The sequence below is a fragment of the Tasmannia lanceolata genome, unplaced genomic scaffold (assembly GCF_043159265.1).
Source record: "Tasmannia lanceolata isolate RefF3 unplaced genomic scaffold, GAP_Taslan_0.1 ptg000044l, whole genome shotgun sequence".
NCBI lineage: Eukaryota > Viridiplantae > Streptophyta > Magnoliopsida > Canellales > Winteraceae > Tasmannia > Tasmannia lanceolata.
In genome coordinates, this window is record NW_027518721.1 from 23,322,747 (window position 1) to 23,347,595 (window position 24,849).

General features: G+C 37.9%; 1 protein-coding gene across 1 annotated transcript; it reads left to right on the plus strand.

Annotated features, from left to right (window-relative positions):
- The first annotated feature begins 7,148 nt into the window (after positions 1-7,148).
- Positions 7,149-19,837, plus strand: LOC143863716 (uncharacterized). The gene is made up of 8 exons (XM_077374475.1): positions 7,149-7,507; positions 9,427-9,795; positions 9,882-10,141; positions 12,975-13,116; positions 13,404-13,775; positions 13,923-14,054; positions 17,171-17,299; positions 17,405-19,837. Exons 1-8 carry the CDS (start codon positions 7,391-7,393, stop codon positions 19,547-19,549), a joined length of 3,666 nt encoding a protein of 1,221 aa, XP_077230590.1. The 5' UTR covers positions 7,149-7,390; the 3' UTR covers positions 19,550-19,837.
- Positions 19,838-24,849: the final 5,012 nt, after the last annotated feature.

The window sequence follows — 24,849 nt, forward strand, 5'->3', positions numbered from 1 at the left end:
AACGATTATTTCAAGTTATACACCGAATCCACATGTTGATTTTCACGAAAGTTCATTGTTGAGGCTTTTGGATTATTGGAAATTTTTTGGAAATGAAAAATATTTATAAAAGTTATGACTTCTTTGTATGCACAGAAAAGATAACTCGAACCGATCCTAATTTTTAATTAGAAAGAGTTTCAATGTATGATGATTTCCTCTAGATCAACTATAATCATATCATTTTCCTAAAAATTGTGGGAAGAAAAATGTTCTAAACAAAATAAATTCCGTCGACAATGTCTTTCTTGTAATCCAAAAAGGGCCAAAATTCTCTAAGATTGACCAACCGCTGAACATTATGCATGCGTGCTGATATGCTTGGCCGAACCGATCATATCCATGAGACAATGGATTTAATACTATGTTTTCTTCTCTTATGAAATTCAATATTATTGCGTCTTACATCAAAATTAGTTGAAAGTTTTGATATGAAAACTAAGTGTTTGAACAAAATTTATCATTTTATAGAGTGCTTAATAGATATGTTTATCCTTTTCTTTGATTATACCTTATGCTTTCTTAGTAGCATTTATGAATTAACTTATTGGAAACAATTTTCAATAAGTAAAGGGCGTGTTCGCAACCATAATTTAAATAGCTTCTGCCCATTTTGTAGGTGCTCGAATGCAACGCAATAAAATCCCAAAAAGGTAGTTTTGCAATCTGCAAACTAGACCTGCCAATCCCATTTCTCCAAACTCTACGTTTAACATGTATAAAGGGTGACATTCAGGCCATTTTTTTTCAAAAAAGGATGAGAATCTGAGGCACGACTATGAGTCACTTACTTCGATTATCATAGATCCATTTCTACCTGATTCTATAGGGGAGGATGACAAGTGTTGTCGTACACACCCAAAATCTTTTTAGCAAATGTGATTCTTCAAAAAATGGGTGAAAAAAAGACCCCAATACCCTTCTAACATGATGACAGTAACGTCAATCATTATCTTAAAGTTAGATTTAATGCATTTGATCTTAGCTGTCATTGTTTTCGTTCGTTTGAACATATGTTGGAACCTAAACAAGTGTTGTGTTCGTTTTAATCGTTGTCGTCTACAATAAACAGAGACTGTTAGATCCTTAATAAGTGAAAGTATTTTTATGTACTTAAGATTCCGGCGGCGTACTCCAAAATCCGGCGGCATACTCGATATGTTTGGAACACATATTTGAACCTAAAAAATCTGACAGTGTACTTGATATTCCGGCGTCGTTCTCGATATTCTTTCGGCTTACTCGATACGTTTGGAACACATGTTTGAACCCAGAACATCCGACAGCGTACTCGATATTCCGACGGCGTACACGATACATTTGGAACACATGTTTGAACTCAGAAAATTCGACAGCGTACTTGATATTCTGACGGCGTTCTCAGCCAAAAGAGACGTGAGAAATAATAAAATATTCAATAACGTCGTCGTTGCATAAACTTGTCTTTTTTTTTTTACTAATTACTCTGTTTATTTCTTTTACAGGAGGACCTATTTTTGTTCTTAAAATATTTCATCACCTAAACTTAGCTTACATTTTACTCTCTCTTATTTTTTGAATGCACATATTTTAGATGTAAGCTTTAATAGCATTGCCTTATGTTTGTTTTGTTTGTTATCACAGTAAGCTTTATTTCACTTATCCGGAAAAAATCAAAGATGAATGCTAGCGTCAAGCGGAAGCTTCTCCCAAAAGCGTTTTAAGTGCAATTTTCTCGATGGGTTTATTTCATCAATGACATTGCAGAAATCAGAAGCTTTGACGACAGACAAGGATGCTTCATGAGTAGGGAAAACTCGCAATAATGGAAATGGGTGATTCTCAAACCAATTTCAAACCAATATAAAGATTCTGTAATAAATCTTCAATTCTCCTTGAAAAAATTAAATCTTATTAGGGCCCGTTTGGATGCCGAGAAGATTTTGATTTGGATTTCTCACATTTGCAGCCCTTTTTGCATTGTAATTTGGATTTCTCACATTTCTAATTCAGCATCTGATAGTGAAAAAAATCAGATTTCTTTGCAGTGGAAATAAGAAATTGGAAATATATTGTTTTTTAAAAACACATTGTCCAATAAAATTCAATGGGTTGCCTTAATAAACTCTTTTTTTCGCTAAACACCTGAAGAGTGAATATATTGTTTTTTTTTTAAAAGCACATTGTCCAATAAAATTCTAACTGTTTTGAAGCGGCTCACAACCAATTGACGTATCATTCCTCAAACTTGATATATTTATACGGAAAAGAAATCACTGCTGCAATCTTTTGATATTCTGCGAAAGCTTCTTGTCTTTTAGTATTTACTATTTAAATGACTGTCAAAAGGTTATTACAATTCCCAAAAAGCTCTAACAAGCTCTTTAAATACTAAAGAACAATCTAAATGGCTCACACCTGCAATTTTTACCTCAAGGCATTATTTGGCTCGCTACAAGATATAGGACCTCACGAGATGACTTGCATGTTTTTGGTCCCATGATAAGATAAATGACTACAAAATCAATAAGTTAGAATCATATGATAAGTTCTCAGGGGCATTTAGCCGAACTTCTGGTTGCAGTTTGGATCAAGGGACAAGTATTTAATATAAAATTGATTTAAATTATTGTTTTTAAAAATTCCGGTTATTTACAATGTTGCCACCCAAATTCAGATGGTGTGTTTGCATTCTTCTCTCCTAAAATTTTTAGTCCAACACTCAAAAGTATGAAAGAACTAGTACCTTCTGAATGAGAAGATAGAAAAAAGGGCCCTACATTCGAAACTCGAAAGAGCCATGAATGGCTGTGGGCCCCACGAGATATGGCCAAACCTAAAAGACATTATTGGGCCCATTTCTGCCTTGTTTATGTGATCATATCCATTGATCCAAGTGCCACCATTGATCTTGCCAAATGCTGCTGTGAACACCTTAATCTGACGATCAATGTTTAGGGTTCTAACAAGAAAAGCTAGACCATTGATTTTTGTCCTTCTCCATCTTACATGTGGAATGCATATTCGGGATGTGACCAAGACCGTGTGGGCCCCCTCATGATGCTCTTCAAGATGGACGGGTTGATCTCAGATCTCACATACATGCCTCATTTATCTATAATATATACCAACCATGTTTCTTTATACCTTATGTTTTGTTTTTGTGGGACGGGCCCTAACATTCTATACCCGAGCATAGCAAGGGTGGGGGTGGGAAGGAGGCGGATTTATAGGCCCGATCTGAGTTATTTATGGGATGGGGCCCACCTTTTACACATCATGTTTTGATGGCGTAGGGCCCGCCATTTTAAACCCATGCTTAGTTAGGGCTGCAAATGAGCCGAGCTGAGCCGAGCTTTGGGGTGTTTGGGCTCAGCTCGTTTAGTTCTTATGAAGGCTCGTGTTCGGCTCGGCTCGTGAATATTCGAGAAAACTCGGTTCGGACTCGGCTCGTCTCAAGAATGATAAAAACATACATCTGTGGGATTTGAACCCAAGACCCCTCTATAATCCAGCGCCTTAACTACTCGATCAAACTTTCATGTGTGATAAACAACCCACATTCTTTTATTTTATATATAAAAAGCAAACATAATCCAAACTTAAAAGCTCGGCTCGGCTCGGCTCGTTTATGAACCGAGCCTAAAAAGCTCGCGAGCTTTTCCGAACTGAACTATACAAAGCTCAAGTTCGACTCGTTTATTTGGCGAGCCTAATTTTTGGGCTCGGGTTCGACTCGTTTAGTAAACGAACGAGCCCGAGCCGAGCTTTTAACGAGCCGAACCTAAACATGTTCGCGAGTTGGCTCGGTTCATTTGCAGCCCTATTAGTATGGGCGCGGAATAGTCGTGTCCAATCAAACTCCAAAATTCCCATCTTACACTGGGCCTAAAATAACAAAAGTGACTTTCTGCGTAGTCATGTAAATTTTACGTGGGTACGGACAAAAACACGACCACGCTGCATTTCGACAAAATGTCTAACATTATGCCATAAGATAACGACATCATCCCTTCCACGTCCCTCACTCGATGAATTAAAACTAGAAATTTATCGCGTGGTCTTCCTTCTTAATTTGTTTCCTTGTTAGTTATATGTCGGGTGGCCGTGAAAACACGTGAAGTCTAAAAAAGTAGGTACGGCCCACTTGTTTTTATGATCCAAACCATTCATCTGTTTGGGCACAATGTAAATAGGTTGTGCCCTAAAAATCAGTTTCATAGGATGATCCTAACCCTCCGATCTGAACTGATCTGAATATGGAGATTTCCAAAAATCATTTATGGAATCTTCTACAGATCGGAGGGTTAGGATCATCCTATGGAACTGATTTTTGGGGCACAACCTATTTACGTTGTGCCCAAACAGATGAACGGTTTGGATCATCGAAAAAAGTGGGCCGTACCTACGTTTTTTAGACTTCACGTGTTTTCACGGCCACTCATCATATAAATTCTCATTGGGTAGATATAGATGTTTTCCGATTAAAATGGGAAAAAATGCTGTAATGTCTCTAGCTATCTTGGGCTATGTTAGATACAAGTCTTATGGACCAAAATCTTACCCCCTCCAAATTTTAATAATGGCACTCCTCTCTCTGTCTTACTTTTAATTATATACCTTCTAATGCCTAGCTGTTGCCGTTATGGGCAGAGCTAGGAATTTACAATTGGGAGGGCCGGACTTATTTACACTTTGCCTGCATTGGTCATTGGGGGCCCGCCTACTAGCTTTTTGAAATTTTGGTTGAAAATTTCACAAGGAGACTCCTTGTAACATAGCAGATATTTTTGTTATTTTACAATCATACTGGCCACTCTGTCAATGAAAATTCAACCTGCAAAGCAGTCAAGAGTCATCAATAATAACAAAATTTCTGATTTATCAGCAAATATTTTTTATTCATCGATTGATCTCTTATTTAATGATCAGCGCGTATTTTTACCAAAATATAGTATCGAAAAGAAAAGAAATTCTTGACCAATAAATCTTGAGATATTGGATTTATTGGTATAAGCATGGTTTTAAATTTCAGTTTCGGCTAAAATTTCGGACTTATCCGAAACCAAAATTTCAGCCGAAATCCGAAATTTCGGGCGAAATTTGGTATTGCCGCAAGAAATCCCAGTTTTTTAGGACGAAATTTCCATCGAAATTTCTGAAAATTTTCGTTCGAAATTCTTTAACGCAATAAATAGTATTATTTTATTATAAGTTTCGACGAAATTTCGAATGAAATTTCGGAAATTCCAAACGAAATTTGCTAAATTTCGAGAATTTCGGTTTCGGTACCATTTCGTTTTGTTCCTCATCAAAATCCGAAATTTAAAACCATGGGTATAAGCCCTCAGTAATTTAAAACCTTGCAATATAAAGTTCTTTTTAGGAATTAAATATTTTAAATATTAAAAATAGATTTTATAAATCTTATAAATGTAAAATTTCTTTGGATAATAAATACATTTTGCTAGAATCAAAGCATTTTGCAGATGGGCTGCCCTCACATCCAACGGCCCATCCGCGAAATGCCTTCTACGATGGATGCTAGAAAAATCCCATATAACAAATTAAACAATAATATTATAAAATTAAGGGAATGTATATATATCTACATTTATGCAATGGAAAAGCTTGGGTGGCTCACAGGGCCACTTGAACTCTTAGGCTGTGTTTCTTTTGATGTAAAACTAGCACACAATTTTGTCGCTCATTTTTAAGAGGAAAAATGGGCATAACGTTAGTCTTATACCCATGGTTTTAAATTTCGGTTTTGGCTAAAATTTCGGACTTATTCGAAACCAAAATTTTAACCGAAATCTTGAAGTTTCGGGCAAAATTTGGTATTGCCGCACGAAATCCTAGTTTTTTAGGATGAAACTTCCATCGAAATTACTAGAATTTCGGGCAAAATTTATGTAATTCCGTTCGAAATTCTTTAACGCAATAAAATAGTAATATTTTATTATAAGTTTCGACAAAATTACTGAAATTTATGAAACTTCGAACAAAATTCGGTTTCGGTACCATTTCATTTCGTAGGTTCGAAATTTAAAACCATGCTTATACCTACCTTACATTTCTTAATATTGAGTTCGTAGGTTCGATCCAACTTACACACCAAAAAAAATTAAATTGGGGAATTAAAAAAAATTTGTACGAAAATTGTTCCAAGTCTCACAACGAGTGTAATATTCGTGCAACCTTTGTGTTTAGTTGCCAACATTGAATTTGGAACCTTCTTCTTCTTCTTCTTCTTTTTGATGGGTAAGCTGGGGTTTTAATGGGCCCCCACCGATTTATTAGCTAAAGATGAATTGAATTTGGAACCTTCAACAAAGTAAAAAGCCAGAGAAATGTGAGAAATCAAACTTTAAAACCTCGAATGTAAAGGAGGGTGATTAGAAGGAAACTACTTAATGTAAAAGGCCGCAGAGGCGGGCAGCTCTATAGATGGCCATGGGACTAGATGATGATGATTTTCCCACAATTAAGGTTAAGGGGGGTGTATTATCCTAAAAATAATAATAATAAAAGAAAGGGCCGTGATTAATTCATCCCCTTCTATTACAATATTCACCCCTATTTTTCAAAATGGACTGTACAGCCCATGCCATAGGATGATCCAAACCGTCCGTTTGATGGGCCACAATGTGAATAGGTTGTGCCCAAAAATCATTTCCATAGGATGATCATATCCCTCCGATCTATAGAAGTTTGATTATACGGAGTTTCTCTATAGATCGTAGGGCTAGAATCATCCTATAGAAATGATTTTTGGAGTACAACCTATTTACACTGTGGCACGTCAAATGGATGGTTTGGATCATCCTATGGTGTGGACTGTACGGTCCATTTTGAAAAATAGGGGTCAATATTGTAATAGAACGGGTTGAATTAATCACGGCCCTTTCTTTTATTATTATTATTTTCAGGATAATACACCCCCTCTAACCTTAATTACGGGCAGACTTTAACGCTCTTTGACGTCAAATCACGTTAAAAGAGGGAGTGTATTATCCTACTGTGGGGCGAAAAATCATTTTCCTTAATATTATTGTTTTTTTGGACATTAGTTAAACAAGCAAGCTTCTAGATTTAAAGTTTTAAACCGTTCTTTGCTATTTAAGCTGAAAAAACACCAAAATCCATCTCTCTCTCTCTCTCAATACAAAAACCCTAAAGCCATATCGAATTCTCATTTCTCCAGATCCTCCAGACATCCGATTTAGAATAATCGTTGGATTTCAATCCGAAAACAATCCCTTCATCCTCCAAAAGATCCATTTCGATCCGATTTTGGATCCGATTCGGTTCGATCGATCAATAAAAGGAGAGATGGAAGCTCGAGGAATTGATATTTGAGAGCTTGAAGATGCCCGGTCTCACACAGAAAAATGCTTCTTCGCAGTTATCAGCCGTTGGATCGGTCCAGGCGAACGGAATCTGGTCCAATCAAGGAGGCGACGTTACCTTCGATCAGCTTCAAAAGGTTTAAACTTTATTGATTTTTATGTAAATTAGGGTGAGATTGGATAATTCGTTAGGAGATTTGAATTATAGAACATGATCTTTGTTAACTTACCAACTTCTCCAAAAGCTTAAGCTTTTGGAGTTGGTGTTATTTAATCTTTTATACTTTAACACTCCCTCTCATGTGTGGCCCACTTGGCAAACACGTGGTCCCACTTTGGACCGGCCATCGCATGTGGATTTTTGCTATCCGGGAGGTTTGAACTCGAGACCTTTGGCTCTGATACCATGTTAAAAGACCAGTTACTTCAATGTGTGTTCTTGAATATGGTTCCAAGTTATCCATTCATTAGATGAGGTTTTGTTTTTTTGATGATTAATTCGATGTGTTCTTGATATGGTTCCAAGTTATCCATTCATTAGATGGGGTGTTCACATTATTCTTATGAATATTCTTTACTGGAGATTTTTATCTGATTGATTTACAGCTAGATTCGATAAAGATTCATTGCTAATCCTGAATTTATAGTGGTTTCAATTTCCAAATATCGTATCAAGTTATGTATTTCGGTAATGGGTAATTTGTAAGGTGTTCTCATCAATTTTTGCCTATGATTTAGCTGACACTTTGAATTTATTACTGGAGACAAGTGTCGTGCGGTGTCCGCGTGTCCACATGTGTCGTGCGGTGTCCGCGTGTCCACATGTGTCGATACTCCTTTTGACACTTTTAAATGCACTGCTAGAAGTATCAGACTTGATGCTATGATTTAGCCGACACTTCGAATTTATTGCCGTGCACGTGTCCGACACGACACCCATGTCCAAAAGTGTCGGCACTCCTTTAGACACTTTTAGATGTACTGCTAGAAGTGTTAGCAACTTTATATGTATGTGTGTATGAGTGTGACACTATTTCTAGTTTTTTAGGGGTTTCCATGTCAGACACCTCGTATCCGTGTCGAAACTCGGCACACGAATCCGTGTCCACAAATCATGAGTATATGTACTTTCTATTTTAGCCGTGTCCCCGTTTCTAAATTTTGGGAGTTTGCCGTGTCCGACACTCCATGTCCGTGTTGAGACATGACACTTGTGTCCGTGTCCACAAATCATAGACTTAATGTAGGCGTGTCGACACGTTTTTTTACCGTGTTAAGTGTGACATTATGTTTAATTGTTGAATACTTTGTTTACCTCTTTTATTATTACTTCTTCTTTAACTAATATGTGTTGTTATATCCCCTCCCCTAAACCTAAAACCCTAAATATATTCTGATTCCAATATCATATTCAGTGTAATATATCGGTCTCCCTTTCTCGCTTTATATTGGAGACGGAAGAGAATTAGATTAAATCGATGAATGCGTTGTTATTTGATTATCTCATGTTTGTTTTAGACTATAGTTAATTAATTATAAGATATTTTTTTAGTTTGTTAAATGAATAACATATTTCTATTGTTACAAATTAAGATAGTAAACTATGATTTTACATGTGCGTACATGAATGAGCGTGTCACCATTTTTAGATTTTTAGATGTTCCCATGTCAGACACCTCGTATCCATGTCAAAACTCGGCACACAAATTTGGATCCACAAATCATGATTATATATACTTTCTATTTTAGCCGTCTCCCGGTTTATAAAATTTGGAGGTTTGCCATGTTCAACACATTGTGACCGTGTCGACACGCAACACTCGTGTCCATGTCCACAAATCATAGATTTATGCAGACATTTATACAGTCAGATTTTAAGTTTTATTTATTGTATATTTTTCTGAATAGATGATAACTATAACTAAGAATGCACAAATTTATTAGCTGTTGGTTTTGTATTTGTTAAGTCACAGAAGAGATAAATCTTTGCAATTAATTTTTCATTACTGACATTTTTTTTTTTCTATTCTTTTTCTTTTTTGTATGTGTGAATCAGTTCTGGAGTGAATTGTCGCCTCATGCCCGGCAGGAGCTCCTGAGGATTGACAAGCAGACCCTTTTTGAGCAAGCTCGTAAGAACCTTTATTGTTCTAGGTGCAATGGGTTGCTGCTTGAAGGGTTTTCACAGATTGTCATGTATGGTAAATCTTTACAGCGAGAAGGTGCGGGTGAGCACCTCCCCAGCAAGCCGGGAGCCTTGAAAAAACAGATTGATAATGGATCAAATATAATGCCTTCAAGCTGTCAAGATGATACCCAAGACCCATCTATCAATCCTTGGGGATGTCTGGCTACAACTCGAGATGGGATACTGACACTCTTGGACTGCTTTCTGTATGGGAAGTCGCTCAATGCTCTCCAAAATGTACGTTAATAACTAGATGTCCCAATTGAATTACTGTTGCATCTGGTTTTAGCTTCTTCGTGTTGTTCTAACATCTTTTCATCTAGGTATTTGACAATGCACGTGCAAGGGAACGTGAACGTGAGTTGCTTTACCCCGATGCCTGCGGTGGGGGAGGTCGGGGTTGGATAAGCCAAGGAATGACGAATTATGGCAGAGGGCATGGAACCAAAGAAACGTGTGCTTTGCACACAGCCAGGCTTTCATGTGATACACTAGTGGATTTCTTGTCGGCTCTTGGTGATGAGACTCGGCATTCTCTCCTACGAATGAAAGAGGAGGATTTTATTGAGCGGCTCATGTACAGGTGAGTTTTTTGTTCTGTTTTGTGTTAGGCAGGAGGTGCGTAGCATTTTGTTTTTCAAGTGAGCTATCTTAATAAAAGAGGGGACATGGTCATAGTTGGACACTATATTGTTATGAGTGTCAATAGTTGGACACTATATTGTTACGAGTATCAATGACCAAAATAATATTGAAGGCCTAATAATGTAATCGTGTACGGCTGAAGTGCGAAAATAAATCACAAGAACAGAAAATCGTAGTCCTACGAGTGCAAAATAGAGAGAAAAGAAGAAAACTCCAAGAATGGACAGTTTCTCATCAATTTATTAATTTGATAATTGAAGCCAAAAGTGCCTTTACATGTCTCATCCACCCCTTTTTAAAGATTAGGAGGGATTCTAAAAAAGGAACCTCCATACAAGCAAAAAAAAAAATCTAAAATTGACAATACTGTATTAAAGGCAATCTAAATATTAAAAAAAGTAAACCTAATGCCAATGACCTTAATTAGCTATGCATGGAATGGACATGTTCCTTATTTGGCCATGCATGAAAATAGAAATGAAGGTGTTCTAATTGGCATGCGGGGAAATGGAAATAAATCTGTTCTAATTGGCATGCGGGGAAATGGAAATAAATCTGTCCTAATTGGCGTGCAGGAAAATGGAAATAATGTCTCAATTGGCAGGTATGGAAATAGAAATGAATACCTCAATTGACATGCATGAAAATGTAAAGTCTCATGGTTGCCTCTCTTTGCGCCTAAGCTTGCTCCTTAGCACTTTGGGATGGGCCCACATCCTCTCAATGTCATCGTGGATGGCACGAACCTCATCACCTAATCTTACAGTTTTGAAAGAAACCATATTATTATTGCATCTAGGAATCGTTTAGAAATCCAAAAAATTGTGTGGTATGCTTTTACAACCTTCTATTACTTATCTATCTTGCATTATCTAAGCCATGGAAGTAAGTAGTGATTTGTCACCTTCTTTTATCCACTTCACTCTATATTGCCGTTTCAAAGCTTTTTTTTTATTTTTTATGTTCTTTGTCTTCCAACTCTTTACATTGCCTTAGCAGCTCTGCTTTTTTTATATTTGGGATGCTCTTCTCTTCCCTATACCATCTTATGAGCTTATCTCTGACGAACCTCAGCTTTGAACGGTTCTCATATCAGCAGGACCACAAGATAGGGCTTCATTCCACCAACTTGAAAGCCTTTCCACCATCTTGGGTTCCTCTAGCCAGGCTAGCTCAGTGCAAAAAGCAGCTGTCCCCCAGATTTCGTTTTTGGGTTGAGCAAAATCAAACAATAATCATGCACCATCTTAGTCAGGGCTATTTAACAAAATTTGGGGAACTGATCTAGCCAAGTTGGGAACACAAGGAAGGAGTCAATTCTACTTCTGCTTTGATCTATAGACCACTTAAACCTTGGCCCAAACAATGTGGGGTCAATCACTTCATTCCTGACAACAAACACCGAGAAAACCAACATACTTGGTGAGACCTGCTAGACGGAGAAGGTATTTTGGCTGCTCTCTGTAGCTTAAATGAGTGAAGCCCTCAATTGAGTCATAAAGTAAATATTGGACATGCTTCCACTCCCTCAAATTAAACCTATATGTGTGCATACCAAATCAAACAAGAAAGAAACAAGTGAGATGTTTGGAAATAATTTAACAGTTTGGTTTTTGACAATCTTTTCATTTTCCATTTAGGTAAATATAACCCCATTAACAAGCGGTTTCCATACAAAAATCCATTTAACACACATCCTAATAAATTTTTGCACACCACGCCAGTATGAACTTGCAGGGGCTAATTTCTGATCAATGCTTGGTTGTGAAAATCATAGGTTTAAATGATTGGTATGCAAAATTGCTAATTCTTGTCATTTCTAAACTAGCCTGCCACCAGAGAATCTCAGGGTCAAAGAAGTGTTTGCGTATGCCATACCTACATTGTAAAACCACACAGCACAATTTTGGCTGTCCCTGTCTTCTTAGCCACGACCAAAGTATAGAGAACTCTGCCCCAACCTCCACGCCCTAGAAATTGCGCTTTCGCCTGGATGGTTTACCTTGGTAAAAATTTTATGTGGACCACGTTTGTAGTCGGAGGAGGATCATTATTGATCATTGTGTCTTTTGCCTAGAGGCGGTGAATCCATCAACCATATCTTCATTCATTGCAGGGTTGCCAAAGAGATCTAGTCCTTCTTGCTTCAGTTGTTTTACGTGGCTTGTGTTCTCCATGCACACGTTGAAAACCTATTTGAGGAATGGTCCTTTGCTCCTTGGTGGCATCTTTCTAGATCATTTGGAAGGAAAGGAATAGCAGGGTTTTTGAGGGTGTCGCTAAGAACGGTCACATAATTAACCAAAAAATTCTCTCATTGATGGTTCGGTGGGATAGTGTCCTTCCAAACTTCAATGGTGTTTCGGAATTTTCCTTCAGAAGATCTTGGGATGAGGTGCGCCTTAGTAATATCCCTTTGAGCAAAATAATTCCCAGGTGGTCTCTCCCGCCTCCTGGATTTATTAAAATAAACATTGACAGATCCAGTTTAGTTAAGAGATTATTAAACTCTTTCCCCCATTGCAATGTGAAAGAAAAGACTCTTTCAACTTCAATAGAAAATATTGTATATTTGCCATGAAAAGCTGGCTTCTTACCAGTTCTAAAAGACGACCAACCTGGAGCAATTGCAGAGCAGTTGTAGTTCATCTTGGGGTGGCCGATACACCCTATCTATGATAATTTTGACTTCCATGACTAGATCAACTGATGTTCTTCTTATGTATTATTTCAACGGTCTTCAAATTAAGAATTTGATGTTCATGTCACAGGTTTGACAGCGAGAGGTTTTGCAGAGATTGCAGAAGGAATGTTATTCGTGAGTTCAAGGAGCTAAAGGAATTGAAGCGCATGCGGAGGGAACCTTGCTGTACCAATTGGTTTTGTGTTGCAGATACGGCCTTCCAATACGAGGTGCATATCTTCCGTTATTTGAAGAACATTATTTATGCACATGCATATTGATGTTCCTTATAGTTTGTTTATTATGCCATTGCATCTTCTATGTACTTCTTAGATCCTTATCTACCATCTTGCAGTTGTAAAAATAACTGTTCCAATTGTAGGCTAGCGACCCTGATTTTAATAGTAATATCTGTGACTTGATTTTAATAGTAATGTCTGTGACAGGAACATTAAAAACAAATTGTGGTGATTTTCCCATAAATTTTATCTTTCGTTGTCCCTTTCTTTTTTCTTAGGTATCCAGCGACACAGTCCTAGCTGATTGGAACCAATCCTTCACAGATATGGTTGGATCATATCATCACTTTGAATGGGCTGTTGGAACGGGAGAAGGAGAATCTGACATTTTGGAATTTGAAGATGTTGGTATGAATGGGAATGCACGAGTGAATGGCCTTGATCTTGGTGGGTTGAGCTTGTGCTTTATTACATTGAGGGCTTGGAAGCTAGATGGCCGCTGCACCGAATTTTCTGTAAAAGCCCATGCACTGAAGGGGCAATCTTGCGTCCACCGTAGACTCATAGTGGGGGATGGATTTGTCACAATAACAATAGGGGAGAGTATTAAAAGATTTTTTGAGCATGCAGAAGAGGCTGAAGAGGAAGAGGTAATTTCAGAAGTATGAAGGAGGTTCACTATTATTTTCACTGGAATAGGTTTCTTTATGTTGATTTCCTTAAAAAGGATTTGAAAGCTTTTGTAGTTTTGAATATGGGCTTTCGTTTTGTGATGTCTTGGTGATGCATAAATGCAGGATGATGATTCCATGGACAAGGATGGGAGTGAGGTCGACGGCGAGGGTTCTTTTCCCCAAAAACATGCAAAAAGCCCTGAACTTGCTCGAGAATTTCTTCTAGATGCTGCGGCCATTATTTTCAAAGAGCAGGTGAGCTCTACTTGGCAGTCTTCTGGTTTTGTTTCTTGTCCAGCTTGAAAAATAATAATCATTATTGAACTCCTTGTATTCTAATAATTATTTTAGCAAGAGCTGTCTAGACCCTAGATGGCTAGATTATCTATTAAAGGATCAGCATGGATCTGATTGTCAGTTCTCTATTTCCGTGAACATGACTACTGAGCATTACAATGCCAGTAACTAATTGATTTTCATTAGTTACTTGGACTTTGGTTTCTTAAAGAACTCGCAAGGTCTGCGATCACTGAAGAACTATACTTAATGGAAATACAAAACTAATAAGGGCTTTTGATAACTTCGAAAAATTTCAGCATTGTTAAAGTTTTGAAGCAAGATGACTACTTATCAACCTAAATGCTTTTGTTTTTATCTCCGTATCTCCTTAAAAAATTTCACAGTTAGCCTTATAAACTAATATTTTGCCATTATTCAGTATATGTTAATTCCCCTGGATGGTCGATCTCATACTCGACAATTCAAAAGTGAAAGGAAGACACAATGGCAATATAAATTTTCTCCATTTTTTAGATTTCCAAATCATAACCTGGAAGAACCTAAATTTTCAAAGGATTTTGTAGTTTCTAAACATAGATGGAAATAAAACACTACATGTAATAAAACTTACGCCTCATAGAATTAGATAATCACTGGTACTGCAGAAAACATGCTAGTAATTCCCTCAATGGAATTTATGACTCCAGATACATAATTCATTTGCAAACCTCAGATTACCATTCAAAAACAAAATATATATATATATATAGAGGAAAGTGAAGCTACACCGCCGGTGTAGCTAACTTAGCTACACCGCCGGCTTAAAATACAATGGGCCCACATTGTTTTGGTGATCCAAACCATTCATTTGATTGGCCCTCACATAGATAGGGTGTCCACCAAAAATCAGCTCCATAGGATCATCCCAACCCTTCAAACTGTGGAGGCAAAAATGGACAAATTTGTGAAGGCTTTTACACGTTCATTTTTGCCTCCACAAATCGTAGGGTTGGGATGATCCTATGGAGCTGATTTTTGGTGGACACCCTATCTATGTGAGGGCCAATCAAATGAATTCTTTGGATCACCAAAACAATGTGGGCCCATTGTATTTTAAGCCGGCGGTGTAGCTAAGTTAGCTACACCGGCGGTGTAGCTTCACTTTCCTCGTATATATATATATGAGAAAACGGTTCCTACACATATGTGTAGATAAGTTATCTACACACTAGCTTAAAATACAATGGGGGCCGCATTATTTGGGTGATCCAAACCATTCATTTTTAAGGCCCTCACATAGATAGGGTGTCCACAAAAAATCAGATCCATAGGATCATCCTAACCATTCGAACTGTGTAGACAAAAAATGGACTAATTTGTGAAAGTTTAAAGACATCCATTTTACCTCCACAAATCGTAGGGTTGGGATGATCCTATGGATCTGATTTTTTGTAGACACCCTATCTATGTGAGGGCCTTTAAAATGGATGGCTTGGATCACCCAAACAATGTGGGCCCCCACTGTATTTTAAGCTAGTGTGTAGAGAACTCTCTACACATATGTGTAGGAACCGTTTTCTCTCTCTCTCTCTCTCTCTCTCTCTCTCTCTATATATATATATATATATATATATATATATATATATAGAGGAAAGTGTTTCTACTCGGTCCCCTAGATAAGCTTATCTACTCCTCCCTTTAAAAAAATACAGTGGGCCCACGCTGTTTGGATGATCCAAAGCATTCATTTGATAGGTCTTAACATAGATAGGGTGTGCCCAAAAAATCAGCACCAAAGGGTCATCCTAGCCCTTCGTTTTGTTGGGCACACCGTGTCCAAAATGGACGCATATAAACGTGGACGTTTATATGTGTCCATTCTGGGCACCACAAGGCACTACAAAACGAAGGGCTAGGATGACCCTTTGGTGCTGATTTTTTGGGCACACCCTATCTATGTTAAGACCTATCAAATGAATGCTTTGGATCATCCAAACAGCGTGGGCCCACTGTATTTTTTTAAAGGGAGGAGTAGATAAGCTTATCTAGGGGACCGAGTAGAAACACTTTCCTCATATATATATATATATATATATATATATATATATATATATATATATATATATATATATATATATATATATATATATATATATATATTTTTTTTTTTTATTTTTATTTTTTATTATTTTTTTTTTTTCAAGCCTCAGATATTGGAACATTCAATTTGTTTCATGATAACATAAATTTATGCTTCAGGTTCCATAGGATCATTTAGGTGACACAACTGGTACCTTTTTTTTTAATAAAGTCTGATCTTCATATGCAATCCAACTCTGAGTTCAATATCTTAAAAATAATTGGCACCAAAGAAAATATCTCTTGTTCACAAGGTTTTTTAATATTCAGCTTTCATAAATGTGAATGTGGATGTAGTTTTTTGGGCTCAAGGCTTAAGCACATTTCTCCTTTCTCTTACATATAGAACTCTGTCTCACCAATACTTTTGCAATAAGTTCATTATATGTCAGTCTTTTTGCTATGGACCATCGCTGGAGGCATTTCGCAGGCCGGCCGTTGCATGAGAGAGCAGCCACCTCAGATGAATTAAATGATTAAGACAAAATCTGTTGAGAAGGTAGCTTATGGAATCTCACTAATTGGAAGGAAAAGGAGGGCTTCGATCCATTGTGATTTGGTTTCTTGGTGTGGAGAGATCTTTGCCCCGAAGACTTTTCAAAAGCTTCATTCGAAACAGGCACCTAAGCAGAGTGTATTTGGGCTCAGCTGACTCGGGAAATTTCATTCCGGGAGAACTTGAGAATAGCACAGTTCGATCTGTCCTTTCTTTCTTTCTTTGAGCTTAAAGGCAGCGGCTCGTTGTTGTTTGTTGCTATTCGTAGGGAGTTGTTCGAGTAAGGGCTAATGGATAGAGACAGCATATGTGGCTGCTCTCTCATGCAACAGCCAGCCCGCGAAATGCCTCCTGCGATGGTCCCTAGCAAATCCCTGTGTGTGTGTGTGTGTGTGTGTGTGTGTGTGTGTGTCCGTGTTTAAAATTTTATAGCATTTAATTATTTACTCATTCTCAGGTAGAGAAGGCTTTTAGAGAAGTAAAGGCGCGGCAAAATGCTCATAGTATATTTGTTTGCCTTGCCCTAAAATTGCTGGAAGAACGTGTTCATGTTGCATGCAAAGAAATCATTACGTTACAAAAGCAGGTAATTCCAATGTTATGCAGATTCTTTAGGTTAAGAATTATAGTGAAGAAGAGCTCATTTATACTTCCTGATGGCTATCAATGACTATGTAACTTTCCTTTATAGATCAAGCTTCTTGAAGAAGAAGAAAGAGAAAAACGCTATGAAGAAGAGCGTAAAGAGAGGAGGAGAATGAAGGAAAGGGAAAAGAAGCTCAGAAGAAAAGAGAGGCTAAAAGGAAAAGAGAGGGAGAGAGGGGGAAAATGTATTGAATCAAAGCAACTCTCAACTGCTTCACAATTGTCCACAAATGAATCAATCTTGAGCGCTCATGAGGACCCACATAACACTTCCAAATCAGGAGATTCGCTTAATGAAACAGATGATATTATGTTATCCAACCCTAATTCTTCTGAATTTATAGATGAGGAATCTTCAAATGAATGCATCGAATCTAAACAGCAAAACTCAAAGAACGATAGTCCACATCACCCATGTAAAGTTGGTGGAGAGCTTAGTGTAAGGGACGGGCATGGTTCTTTCATGACCGAGCAATCAAAATCTTATCAGAAGTTTCATGGATGCATGACTTCTTTCAGATGCATCGATGAGCTGCATAGGCAGGCCAAAAACAATGCAACAAAGTCCAATACCAATTATACCAGAAATTGTGGTCTTAAGTTCCACGAGAAGTCACACAGTTCCAACAACAGAACACGGGATAGACAGCATGTTTGTATGATCAGATCAGGTAGGGATTTGAAAATTTCAAATAAATCGGACTATGCAGTAGATATGTCAAGGTCAATCTATCACAGTAACACTAACCAGTTCAATCATGGTTGTTACACGCAACATAGTTGTGCGTTTCCTAAAGGCAAGCTTGTCAGAGGTAACTTCCCTCCAGTTAAAGGACCTGTCCTCCACATCAAGAAAGTATGGGAACCAATGCGGAAAAAGTGCACCAAGAGCAATTCAGACACTGATGGAACTGAAAATGGATCCCAACAACCTGAAAATTGTCTCAGGGCATTTGATGAACAGTGTTCTTCAGAATTTTCTGGAAATTCAGGCAAAGGTGATGCTTTGAATAATTATGAAAGTCACGTGGATAGTATGAAGAAATCATGCAACTATAGTCCAGGAGAACGAAATGACTGCCGGAATGGATTTGGCTTGGGAACAAAGTCTAATTACTTCTCAAAGGATGTTGCTGATAATAAAGTTGGATTATCTCATGTTATTTCTACCTTAAATGGGGATCATTTTTCTGATCCCTTAGTGGGCACTTCAAGGTCAGACAACTGCTCATCTTGTCTTAGTGAGGGCAACAACAGTACCGGTTCCTCAGGCGCTCAAAATGCCGAATCTTCCTCAATATCTTACTCGGAAGATGCTAGCCAACAATCTGAAGGTAGAGAAATTACCACAAGTGGTGAAAATGCATTTCCTGACTGTCTAGATGTTGGGGCAGATGGAGAGTATGAGAGAAACGGGCGTGAGTTTTCTACAAATACAACTACTACTGGGTTTCTAGTTAGCAATTGTATCGGGGTCGAATTTCCATGTGACCAACCAACAAAAAATGCCCATAACTCCGATAATGGAAAAGCCACAATTGATATGGGTTCTCAGCAGCACCATCCGCTAGCAATGCAAAACCAAAGCATACATTTGCCCGTTGTTCCAGCACCTTTAGCTATGGGTTATTATCATCACAGCCCTCCTTCTTGGGCGGCAACTCCTACTAACGGTTCGATGCAATTTTCTCAGCCCAATCACTACCTGTTCACTAGTCCATATGGGTATGGTGCCATTCAACCTTTAACAACTCCTATACTTAACTTTGGCCAGCTCCCACTATACCAGACGACTAACAAGGCTTATGGTATGAACTCAAAAGACCAAACCAGGACTTGTAAATTAGGTGGAGCACAAGAAGCCACTGGCGTAGCTGCTAGAGCAGTAAGTGAACATCCTCTTGAAAGCCGTCCTCCGAATCAACAGCATGTAAAGGAAGGACCATCACCTGGACAAGGTGGACCCATTGGGGTCCCTGCTAAATACCACAATGACGGTCCAAACTTTTCATTGTTTCATTTTGGTGGCCCTGGAGCACTATTGTTGAATGATGGAGTCATTGGAGATTTTTCTTCAAAATCACCGGCAGCTTCTGTTCAGGTTAACCTTGCTTGTAGTAAAAAAGTGACGAATGTCGGAGAATACAGCTTGTTTTCTGCAAGCACTGGAGATAGATTTTCATTCTTCTAACATACTATTGACCAGGTTCAGAAGTCTGTTGGGGAGTTTAGTCTCCATTACCTGGTTCACATATGAAATATTGAGCGCTCGTAATTCGGTAGACAATTAATCTAGCATATACTTTTTCTTGGTTTTTTTTAAAGGTTATACTTTTTCTTGGTTGATTGTTATTTCAGTTGTTTATCTTCTTTTTTTGTTGTAGAGAAGAAGAAAAATTGCGAGTGGTATATGTTTAGAGGTTTTTCTGTATGAGGATTTTTTTTTAATTATTAATGAAGTATGCGATGGTGCAGAAATCATTTTATTTACAAAGCTTTTTTTATGGAAGAAAATAGAGAGATCCGACCTCTCCACAGGGCCGAAAGGAGTTCATGTAGATATGAAGGTTTGAAATTCTGAGCATTGGCTGGGGCCAAAAGGAGTTCATGTAGATATGATGGTTTGAAATTCTGAGCATTGGCTCCCCTCCACCCCCCGCTCTTTTTTGAATGGTGAAAAGTTCCATTAATATCAAGCAAAGGGGACACCCGAAAAATTAGGAGAAATACGATATCCAGCCCAAAGAAGAAAATCAAACAATTCCAAGCTCTCTCTCTCTCTCTCTCTCTCTCTCTCTAACCTGTTAGCCACACCATTTGCCAATCTCCCAACATGACTGTAGGATACATTTGAATTCCTTATCATATATTGTATCTCATCAAAAAATGTAGCAAATCTCCACGGATGAGACTGGGAGTCTCTTAGCCATCGTATCACATTTAGTGAATCCCCTTTTATCAATACTTTGTTCAAGTCTTCATTTTCAAGAAGCTTTACTCCTTGATGGATAGCACGCACTTTTGCCTCATTGGAATCATCAATCCCTATGGGTCCCACAAATGCCCATCTCACTAATCCGTACTCATCTCCAAATACTCCCCCAATTCCAGATGGTCCTGAGTTTCCCATATGAGACCTGTCAAAGTTCAACTTCAACAGGCATGGGGAGGAGGCTTGGGTCGGAGCCAGGAATTTACTCCAGGGTGCACACAACAGCTTGATCTGACCGTTGATCCCAATGGAGGGTGCTAATTGCAAAATACCATTCATATTTTCATTTACTCATGTTTTTAAGATGGTTATATTTGTAACATTAAAAATCCTACTCAAAACCACAAATAGACCGACCCAAAAATAAAAAAGACAGGAAAATGAAAATCCTAGAACAGAGAAGAAAAAAACGAATTTGAATTAGAAACCTTGATTTCTAAATAACTACATAATTAGTTATGTAAGTTGTCTTGGGTCTCATGTTCTTTGCAAAGGCGATAAAGTCCTATAAGTGGGAGATGTCGGGTTTCCGGCCTTAGATGCATAGGATCTCGCCCCTACATGAACTCCATCCAAACATATTAAAATCACCTTCTTAAATATCACATTCCATGAACATTAAAAATAAATGGGATTCTTTCTTTTCTCGCTATACTAACTTGATGAATTTTAACGCGGACAGGTGTGGCTTTTTTAGCTTAAAGTCATGGGTATGCTCCCCAGTGACGAGAGTTCAAATCCCCGGGTAGTAAACCGAATCCCCCCTAAGTAAACCCGATACGCGTGGTTTACGGGTGACTGTGCGCATGGGTGGGGATACCCTATGTCATAAAAAAAAAAACACGAACTTGAAAATATGGCAGTTTTGGAGAGAAGGGGAAGAATTGTGTTTTGTGATCAATAATCAACATCTCTCGCTTTCTCAAAAAATATCCACCGTCTGTATTCTTTTAAGACATGCTGCCCAACCAAAAGTGCATACCCTAGGTGGCGCTTGGATACCCCAAACTTTGGCTTCTTTGGAAGGCACAAGACAAGATACAAGTTGATGGTATAAGTATTTGACAGAGAATTCTCCCGCAGAGTTTTAGATCCAAAAACTTTTATCCGCACCAGATTGCCTTTCCCTCATCTATAATTTGCGTTGAAATTCATGCATTCCTCATGTTTCTAAACACAAGAAAGTACCTAAAAACCAGGAAACAAAAACAAAGGAAACTAGTGTCTCTGAGTGATGAGAAGTGGCAAAAAATCAAGAAACAAAAAATTAGGGAAATGATTTCAGCACAAACATATCTTGATACATGCACTCGCTTGTCTTTTAGTATTTAAAAGACTGTAAAAAGGCAAAAAAGCACTTTCAAGCCAATAAAATACTAAACGATATCAAAAGTTGGTTGTGTTGAAATCATTTCCCCAAAATTATACTCAAAAGGAAAAAATTGCTAACGAGGGACATCAAAATACGAGAATTGCCAATGGGGGACACACTTTTGAAAAAGTGTTAGAGAGGGACGGAATGGGGGTTATCAAGTCTCTAAAAGGGGGTTAAGAACCCTTTATAAATGGGCTCATCAAACTCTCAAAAGGGGGTTATCAACTCTCTTTAACAATTTTTCAAAATTGTGTCCCCCATTGACAATTTTTCCTACTCGAAATAGGATCGACTTTTCTTGATTTTTTCGCCAATTCTCATGTCATCTCAATCGTGCCCTCTCAAATCAAATCTCTCTCTTTCCCCACTTCCCTATGCATCTCTCACCACTTGGAGGCACCGATTTAACATGGAAAAAAAATACTGGCTGTCGGACATGGCTTAAATGTTGCACTCACAATTGCGTTTAATTTTTTAGTCCAATTTATTGTTCAACTCGCACATCATTTAATCATGGATCTTGATCACTGTTGTTAGTTGGGTCGTGCTGCTTCATCACTTTATTGCAAAATTACAGCTAATATTTTCCAAATGTTTGCTGCTCTACAAATAAAGAAAAAATAAACTCGAGGATACTACCAAACAATTTTCATCGGCATCCTGAATTGAAGGGCGCACTTGCAAATACCCACACACAAAAAAAAGCTCCATCTGATCCCCCTCCAAATGCATTTGTATAGATTCGTCACTAGAAATGCCCTTCATTTAGAATTCCTCTTATTTTAAACACTAATTTCTTTTTTCAAAGTACACCCATCTAGTAACTTCCTTAAACACTTGCCTTGTTTGTGTCTTTCTTGATTGAAATCTCACAGATTTGATAGCTTTATTTCCTAATCTAACTCAAACAAGGAGTGTACCATGAAACCCAAAATTTTGTTCAGCAATTTTTCCTTTGTTCCTTCCCTCTAGCCCTAATTCTCAACACAAAACAATTGTGAAAAGCTCATACACTAGGCACAAATCACACCACTCTCGTTGTAACATTTTTTTTTGAGGCCCTAGACTTACTTAAATTCTAATAACACAAAAATTACAAAAAAAAATCAATTTTTATTCGATATAAAATTTATAATTGTTACGAACTTCAATTGGTTTGCAATGTGATTGATCCTCTTAGAGGGAAGATAAGCTTCTTGACCCGCTTTGAGTTGCAATGTGATTGATCCTCTTAGAGTGAAGATAAGCCTCTTGGACTCTGTTCGAGGGAAGGGTTAGGCCTCTTTTTCCTCAAACCCGATTTCTGGGATACTGATCTTCACTGATTGCCATTAAGGGTGACATGGGCCTATATATAACACTTAAAGATAAACATGGAAAGAGATGGAGATAAACATAGAAATTGATAAATCAAGATTATCTTAATCTAAATTAGTATCCTAATCATATGGGGAAACAAAGAGAATGCGTTCATGAAAGCAACTAAAGACCCCCAAACTCCCTTTAATTGGAGCATTCCACCTTCAAGTGCTCCTTTTTCAATTCAAGGCAATGTTCTTCCTCGGTAATAGTGGGGGAATCCAAAATCCGACCCATACCAAATAACTTATATAAAATACCAAATTAATTCATTCCACTTTAAGTGCTTGTTCGGCGTACCGTTTGAAACACCGTTTTGGGGCCAAACGGCCGTTTGGGAGTGTTTGGGTGTGCAACCACTGTTTAAAACGCCGTTTTGAACACTCAAAACGATGTTTTGCAAATGTGTGTGTGTGTGTGTGGGGGGGTGGGGAGGTTCATTTGCAAACGCCGTTTTGGGCTGTGGGTTTTTACTTGTTTGCCCTCACCAAAACCCATTTTTACACCATTGTTTTTTGCCCTAACCCCCCCCCCCCCTCTGCAACTTCCCTAAAATGATGCCTTTTTTGGTCATTTTACCACTAAAACTCTGTTTTAGGGCATTTGCAACTAAACACACAATACCTCCGTTTGCCGTTTAAAACGCCGTTTTGATATGGCCAACCAAACATGAAAACGCCGTTTTGAAACAAAACGCAGATTTGCAAAACGGTGCTTCAAACGCTATTTCAAACGGTACGCCAAACACACCCTAAGTGGATCCATCTAGGTACATAACAATAACTCAAAAGTCAAAAGGAGAAAAAAAAATAAAAAATCTAAAGGAGGATTTGTAGTGGTTCTCAGTACCTAGCCAAGGAAATGGAGAATCAATTTGCACACATGGTGATTATACCATATCCTCTTTTACCTAATTTGGGGAATTCTTTCATTAAAAATCCTCTAATCTAAATTTGCCTCTTCAACTTCCATTTTAAAAAAAATGCGATTTGCTAGGCCATTTCGCGGCAGAATTTCGCAATTGAGAACAGTCGCACAGCTCATTTTTCAGCACATTTTGTCTTATTCATTAAACTCAACAGGTGGCTGTTGTATACTTGTATCTCACAATAGTCACTAATTAGCCGCTAAATGCTTTTCCATGAAACGTCTATTAAGGGTGTGTTTGGTGTACCGTTTGAAATAGCGTTTAAAACGCCGTTTTGCAAAACGACATTTGGTTCAAAATGGCGTTTTCATGTTTGGTTGGCTAGATCAAAACGGCGTTTTAAACGGCAAACGGAGGTATTGTGTGTTTGGTTGCAAATGCCCCAAAACGGAGTTTTAGTGGTAAAATGACCAAAAAGGGCATTGGTTGGTTGGCCTCAATGTAACTCAACTACTCTCTCATTAGGCCCAATATTAAAAGGTCATTAGGATCTAATTCAAACACTATTAAAATTAAACATCATTGCTAAAAAAATAAATGGCTATACTTTAGGGGTTCTTCTCCTTCTTCTTCTCAACAGCCGGATTTGCCGGATTTGACGGACGAGTGGAGGTGCTGACAGTGAGGCGTGAGAGGGTTTGCAATTTTGCAAAGTAGATGAAGAAAGTAAAAAGCTAGGGTTTCTTTTAATTCTTTTGTCTTTAGAAAATCAAAATTAAGAGATCATATAATGATATTAGCAGCCCCTTGTTTTGAATTAAATATTAATAATTTAACAAATTTGTGTCCTCAAGAATGATATTAACACCCCAACTTTTTTGGTATTTGACGTAACGC

Coding starts and splice junctions, on each gene's coding strand:
- LOC143863716 (XM_077374475.1), top strand. CDS start 7,391: ATGCCCGGTCTCACACAGAAAAATGCTTCTTCGCAGTTATCAGCCGTT. Junction 9,796..9,881: donor CGCTCAATGCTCTCCAAAAT/GTACGTTAATAA, acceptor CTTTTCATCTAG/GTATTTGACAATGCACGTGC. Junction 17,300..17,404: donor TCATTACGTTACAAAAGCAG/GTAATTCCAATG, acceptor TTTCCTTTATAG/ATCAAGCTTCTTGAAGAAGA.